The 8,017-nt window shown below is 31.1% G+C and overlaps 1 protein-coding gene across 4 annotated transcripts in view; it reads left to right on the forward strand.

The window, feature by feature from the left end:
- The window catches only part of LOC106872337 (uncharacterized), a 127,918-nt gene that overhangs the window by 51,033 nt on the left and 68,868 nt on the right, over positions 1-8,017 (forward strand). The window contains exon 2 of one of the 4 annotated variants that reach the window (XM_052967218.1): positions 5,407-5,519. The exons of the other annotated variants lie outside the window; for them this stretch is intronic. Coding sequence (XP_052823178.1) covers positions 5,501-5,519 — 19 coding nt within the window. The 5' untranslated portion in view covers positions 5,407-5,500. The remainder of the gene's footprint in view (positions 1-5,406; positions 5,520-8,017) is intronic. 4 annotated transcript variants of the gene reach the window in all.

The following is an 8,017-nucleotide window of genomic DNA, read 5'->3' on the forward strand; positions in this document are numbered from 1 at the left end:
CTTTGTTACGTTGGAGAAATCTAATCCGAGTGGGAATGAATGTCATGCGTGAGAAGTTTTATATGAAATCTTTTGCTAAATCAGACGAGGGACGCTTCGACAAAATTATCGCTAAGATTGATCTTTTCTAAAAAGTGTATAGAATTTAACTAAACTATAGAAGGGTCTATACTGTTTGTTCAATGAGGGTACTTTTGACTTATATATAATATATGATTACGTATATAACTGATATGTGATCATTCATTTACTGAGCTGCTGGAAAATGCGGTCTTACAAAATTTGGTGGTTTCTAGTCAGACGGCTTCCATTCTCTGCCGCAATATGCTTATTAAAAATATGTATATACAAATTTATCACAAAAATTCTAAGATAGCAACATTGATTCAAACTTGATATATCATTAAAATTAGATTTTCGACATCTGTCACGAGCAGACTTGTTTTTAATGTTAGAAATATTTATTTCTCGTTGAAAGTTAATGTTCAATAATCAGTAGAGCAAGACTACTTTGACCTATGATATTTCTTTTCTTTCTTCGTTTCTCTCCTTCTCTCTCTTTTCAATATTTTTCATTCCTCTCTCGCTCTCTTTCTCCCTCTCTTCCTCCCTCACTTTCCTCTGCCCCTCTCTATTTTTTTTTCTTTTTAGCTCTGATTATAACCGTTATTCACTGATGTTTGCAATCATAAAATCCAAATAAATCCGTGAGGAGAAAGTAAGATTTCATGTAATTGTCCAATTATTAGGCGACAAATCGGAAACTCCTCATAATCTATTTTTCAGCGGATATGAGCAGGGAAATTCGTTAATAAAAAAAATGTTTCGATAATGCTAGAAACAGATAATTCATCATACTTTGTTTCGTTTGTGTTATCTTCAACAGTTTTGTTAGAATTTAATCACAGTAAATAATATTTTCTTCTTTATATCCGAAAATAGGTGGATCGTATCGTAATATAATCACAGACTCAATGAGTATGTTACTGCGAATAAATCGTGACGAGGAAACAGCAAATTATCAAAGGTTTAAGCCCTATTGTTTTGAAGTTAATTTTAGAAAGAGATCAATGTTAATAGCCCTTGTAAAGGTCATGCACTTAATGTTTAGCTCTAAGTTTAACAAGTGAATATTTGGATGAGGAATTTTTGCGCTGAGTTTGAAATTTTGTGGAGGAAAGATCGAGAAAAGTATTTCAGAAATGTCTAAAGATGAGGAGAACAGAGGAGAGAGAGAGAGAGAGAGAGAGAGAGAGAGAGAGAGAGAGAGAGAGAGAGAGAGAGAGAGAGAGAGAGAGAGAGAGAATCCATTAAGTTTTTGGGTGAGTTGGTACATATTCTACAAGTTCAAAAGAGTAGAAACCATTGTGGCAGTTGAAGAAGATATAGAGGGAAAACTGGGGCTTGGGGTTGCGCCGTATTGATTAATGGTTTACCTCACAGTTGAATGAATCTTTACTTTAATGCAGTCTAGAATAATTATATATCTCATAGATTAACTATTGAACAATTCAGTGAACACTACACTAATATAGGATATATTCCAGCCCCACAGAGAGTCAGCAATTCTTCGATGCTGAAGTAATTTCTGCATCTTAAAAAAGAAACTCAACATCTAGGATACCTTCCTGGTTATATTATAGACGTTTAGTCGGGCCAATCATCTGCAAAGAGGTTATCGGGCCAAACATCTGTAAAGTTTTCAAAGGGTTTAGATGTGAATTTTTCATAAGTTGGAAGAAATAGAGCTGCATGTTTACTTGATGTGCAATAGTAACTATATTATGATTCTCTTCACTTTATCTAGGTTGTCCTATTGGCAATATACTTTGTGATCTCTATTACAGGCAGTGTGTGAACCTAGGTGTTCGTGTCTAAGTTGCATTTGAGTGACGTTTACATGTGAAAGTTTAAGATGCGAAAATGACACAGTTTTATATGGTTGTAGATAACAGTTATCACTGTCGTTAGTTCAAAGGAGAAAGAGTGTGTGAAACGAAGGTATAGCCAGAGTTACAGTCGTCAATCTTGTTAAAATTCAATGAAACAATTTTACTTCCGTACAAGTTACAAAAGAGGGAAGCTAGTAGTATGATGCGAGGAAACTTGTTTAGGAATTTTTTATGAAGTTGCAATTGATCTAGTTCAACTGTAATTTTAGTTTTGCTAACAAACTATGGAGAGGGACTCAAAATGTTAAAGGAGAAATAGCTTATCTTCGGAAATCTAGATGCATGCCGGACTAGATAGCCTTAGAGAGACAAAGGTTGAAGTAATTGGTGATGATGCGTATCAGCTCAGAAACACTCTGTTAAAGGAGAAAAGCACGAATAATATCTACACAAGTCGCCTTTTGGGTTATTGAATCGATATTAGTATTGCAGTATTCACTTCTACAATATCACTATTTTTCCTGGTTTTGACATAGCTGTTGTTTGAAACTATTCACAAGCTTGATGAGAAAATCCTGTTTTCTGATTCTTTAATTTGAAATATCATCCAGACCCACCTTATAATCTGAAAAACTCTGTAACATAATTAATAATTTCTGGCATCAGCAATACTTAACCATATGTATTATACCTTCCATTCTTTTTCTCTAACAGTGCTAAAATTTATCCCAACTATTTAACCTCATTAAACTTCTTCTCGTTTGGAGGACATTTCCTTCTTAAGCCTTAACCTGGCTTCTATTCTTCTGAATCCTAATGTTCTGAAATATTTCTTTCTCTCCAGCTAATAATTGGTAATAGTTAGAATTAAGTGAGAACCGTACTAGTGTCGTCCAATAACCATTCTCGTAGTTAACAGAAAAGAAGACTATGCACTTCTTTTACCCAATTGAATAGCTTAAAGCGTTTGCAATTGGCTGGTTACATACTGTCACAGAGGACTTCACCGTCGCTGATTACTTATTGAGAAAAATTATTCTTTAAAATATGACATTTTAATATAAGGTCTATGAATTTCATGATTGGATTTTTTTTCTAAATAAAAGTAACTTTGATGGTGATTGTTGAAAATATACGGTAATATATTAATATTTTTTGTAAAACTCTTCATTAAAAATATCAAGACATTGAGAATGATTTGTAATGTATTTAGAGAATCACCACTACATTCTACATTATGGTTCATCCCTGCTGAAGCTACGACTTATGTTTCTAGTTATCGGTAACAAACGAGTCTTTGTAATATCGAAAAGCAATTGAAAATATAGGCTTCGCACGACGGTAGGTTAAAGGAATGTAAAATCAAATAAAGTACAGTCGATTCAATTTCGAAAATGAGAGAAATAGCATTTGAAAGAAGAAATTGTGCAGTTTTTACTGAGCTCACAATACAATCTAGAATAGGGCTACTGGGATGCACCAAGATGTGTCATGTTTTATTGATCGGTTCGTGGTTACAATGCTTTCGGTAAAGTTAACGTTTATCATGATGCATATTTTCGAAAACAAAATTAGCCTCGCACATTCTCCAAGTCAAAATATTCCAAATTACTGTTAGAATATTCCACAAAACCTTTTCTTTGTTGTATTTTCTATCTGTTTATCTTAATTACCACGCCAGTTACGCGAATGATACAAAACTCTCGTTATTTTTCCCCATTCAGATATCAATCAAAATTCGCACGAAGAGTGGAACTTGTCCAGTACTGCATATTTCTTGCAACTAATACATCTGACACAATACTGCCGGTAGCTATAAAGATAACAAAAATGACATTCAGAAATTGTAAATCATTATTCTAGAGTAAATATTGCTCGCAACAGTGATCAACCAACACCTGTGTCCTTATTCCTTATTTTCCTGTTCGAAGAGTTAAAGGTATCTTTATTAGCAAATTAGCAGCTATAAAGTAACCTAACCAGTGTATGCTTCTATCTCTTTACAGGATTAAAAAGAACATATAATACAATTGCTTGGTCCTCGAGGGCAAACTTTTCCAAAAATATATCCTGAATTTGAGAGATATAGCTAATCAAGCTCTTTGATTGGAATCCCTCAAAAGATTTGGATAACTTTCCTCTAAAAATCTATAATTATTTAACAGCCAAACAAGAAATATCTGGATCATAATGAGCTTTGAAAATGACGCTGCGGTTTGTAATCATAAAAATTTAATAAATCCGTAAGGTGATCTCTACAATTTGAAAGCAATATTCCAATAACTGAAGCTCATTGAAGTCTTTCAAATCAGTGTAAGGGTATTCAGTAAAAAGGCCGGAAACTCCTTATGATCATTGAATTTTGAAAACACCAGTACAATTATCTTCAAAAACTATCTTACAAAGTTAAACATTAAAGACGAAAGTTTAATAGTATTGTAGAAGCATTAGCTAAGAAGAGAAAATTGTGCATTTGTATCAGTACAAATATTAAATTCTGGTTTGACACTGCATTAGCTACTTGTGCTTTTAATCCTATTTTTATTAGTCTAAGAAACGGTACTATCTTTTCAGATTCCTGTGGATTGAGAAACTTGAATGACTAAAAATCTTCACCTGTTTAAACTATTCGCTTGTTTTGTGTTTTTTTCAATGTTTCTTATGAATTTTACTCACTTTAATTAGATGCGTTGCATTTTTATTCGTTTTATACAGTTAGATCCTGTGAAAAAGTAAAAATAAACATACTAAATCATCAAAAATATTACTTTAAATGGCTTGGATTTGAAGGTTTTCGAAGTGGACTGTGAGAACAAATATAGCGCGTTCAACACTCCTTGTAAAGAAGGTTTTAGATAGTTGTCAGCATAGTTAACAGCAGAAACAGAGCGTTTGGATACAAATATATATTCAGTTGAATGGTTTACTTTAAAGGGAGTTAAAATGCTTTTGTTGCTAAGTTAAAGAACAAACAAACAAAACACGAAACATTTTAGTTAAATATTTGCACTTTAGAACAGCCTACCCGTCATAATTTAAGCATGAAAGGGGCTAAAATTAACGAAATTATAAAATGGTAAATATATGTTAGCTGTCTAATGTAAAATATGTCATAGCGTTTAACATTTCCTTTATGATCAATTAAACCTTATCTAATGTTTCATTAATATCTGTTACATATTATTACTGGATCTTTACCAAAAGACCTTCAATTACTGCTTTGATTCAATATCAAAACCAAAATGTTATCATCAGAGTTATTTTCTGTTTAAAATGGAAACAGCAAGCTTTTACAAAAATGATTAAGTGTAAAAAATTTAGTAACAATATAAAACAAGGTGATAGTATCTCGAAAATAAACAGTTTTGTAATTACATTCTGTAGTTGTATAAGTAGTTATTTTTAAAAATAACTTATTTTACAATGCAAGTTATAATGCAAAATAATAAATTGAAATTTAATGTTATGGAAATTATCACATTTTGGAAATTCATCTATCTGTCTTTTTTTTAAGCATTGAAGAATTTACCAATGAAGAAGGTGACTATTTATATCAGTCCAGGAATATTCTGATTCACTTCCAGTGAAGTGTTTAAGGCACTAATTTTATGATCACTCGATTTCCAGGTGAGTGATAAAATTAAAGACCAGATATTTTTCAATTATTGGCAGAGGTTTCATAAAACACAATCAACCACAATGGATTTTATATAATTAAGTCATAAATATTTTATATATAAATGTATCAGGCAGAAAAAATAGAATTTAGTAGTTTAGTATATCTAAACTCAGCATATTATTTACAAAATATACTATTACGTTAAACAGTGCAGAAAATTTGCAACTCAAATTTATATTTACAGCTTAAACTATTACACTACAATAGCAAGGTCGCGGGTGCTCAGCAAAAACAATAAAAATATGTTTTGAATGTGAAAAAAAAAACAAATAAAATTTAAAGAAAGTTTTAATAAAACAAAAAAAACTGTAAACTGTAAAAGATGAACTCGGGCTATGTTTATATCAAATACGTCTGAACATAAAATAAAGTTACTAAAAAAACATCAAGTTCAGGTTTCTCTTTGATCATTTTTCTTCTTTTATTGAATACAAATGTAATTACTTAATAATTTTCTGTAGTTCAAATTATTTATATTTATAGACTAGAATATATAAAAATCGTTTTTATCATTTTGAAAACAAATTTATGCACAAAGTGTAGCAAAATATTTAACGCGCTTTACAGTTTGCTGAGAAATAATATAAAAAAAACTACCACTCATGAAATGAAATTCCACTCATCATTTAAGACAAGATGTGACTTACGGGAGACTTGATTTATATTTCTAGCAGTGCTCCCTCTTTCACGAATTATTGTAATAATGTTTTAATCGGTAAAGGAAAACATTTGTAATAACACTAATGGTAGTCGAGAGTTTAGTATTTATCCTGCTTGCATATTCCTGCTGTTTATAGATTTTGATGCATATGTTAAAAGGTAGGGCAAAAAAATATTTAGAATAATTCTTTTTGTAGCGAAATCGATCTCTATTCTATCGATCAAAATTTCGGTCTTTATGTTTACATATATAAAATTTGTTGATTATAACCTATGGTTTATGACATTTGTTAAAAGAGTACTTAATGTTAGAAAGTGCAAAGATACTATTTAATAGTCCAAAACACAATGTCCTTAGTTTTTACTGAATGGGAACTCCGATAAAATATATAGAAATAATATATACACCACATGAACTCAAGATATATTTTTCTCTCAATCATTAAGCATTATTGTATTCTATCTTTTGAAAACGAAACCAAAATATATCTTTAAATTAGTGTAAAGTATTTATTATATACTAATGGTTATAACCTTTAATGTGAACAATATAACAGAAAGTGTAAAAAGAAAAGGCTTTGGTGAACCGAGGGAATGACGTAAGTTCGATCCCTAAAATAAGCATTTCTCTGACACCATTAATATCTTTGAGAAGATATGAACAAAAGACTTCAATACAATCAGGACTATCACTTAGAGTACTATAAGATATATAATGAAACAAGATTCAGATATATATTTTTAGAATACAACTCATTTAATAAGCTAATGTATGAGAAAACAGATTCCGTTCCCTTTTTTTTTTCCACTGAAAAGACTAATACAAAACATATTGATTATACTCTTCTTACCAATTTTACAGAATTAGAATAAGAAAGTAGATGTTCTTATATGGTATGTATGCGATTGATACGCGATGAAAAGGTGTTTTATAGATGTGAAAAGGGTTGAGCAACTTCCAGTTGTTACAATGTGGGAAAAATAAAAGCAGAAACTCGATGATGGCTTAAATTCTCCACAGGAATTTGCCAATCAAGATTATTGCTTTTCTTAGGTACGTTCTACAAGTATTTTGTTCCGAGAAGGATGCTCTCCAAGGTATGAAAACTATACACAAGGATTAACAGAAACTCCATTTCAACTATAATATCAATGTTTTTCTCCTTCAGTCCAATTTGAGGTTTTTCTACGATTTTTGCTTCTAGTAAATAGAGGTGTTAGATGTGTTCTACACTAGAGAAATATAACGGTATTGTGAAAAGTTTTCTTTCGGATATTGCGTATGTTTGTTGTTTTTTTTTCTTTTTAATTAAGCTACTATTCTCTCAGATAATCATGCATGAGATATATGAATTCCCTTGACGCAGCTACAAGGATGAGGAGGAGAGATAACTACGTTTTTGAAAAGCCTGAAAATATGAAGTTTTTTGAGCGAATGCCTCTTCTCTTTAACAATCTCTCTGCTGTAAACCGAACGTACTAATTACTTGAATTTTTATTATCATATGTATCAATCAACGGATAATCAGCCTTATTTACCAACATATTAGACTAGTAGGATTTGTTGAACTTATCATTATAGTCATCGAAAAAGTTGTAAATTATTATTGTACTTTCTCTGTTAACAGTGATGAATTGTAACACTTTGTATACATCCCAGTGTTTCTGCCACCTGCATTTATAATACTTGAACATATACACGTGTATATATTTATATCTCTATCTATCTATCTATCTATCTATCTCTCTCTCTCTCTCTCTCTCTCTCTCTCTCTCTCTCTCTATA

This window comes from Octopus bimaculoides, chromosome 4, assembly GCF_001194135.2.
Source record: "Octopus bimaculoides isolate UCB-OBI-ISO-001 chromosome 4, ASM119413v2, whole genome shotgun sequence".
NCBI lineage: Eukaryota > Metazoa > Mollusca > Cephalopoda > Octopoda > Octopodidae > Octopus > Octopus bimaculoides.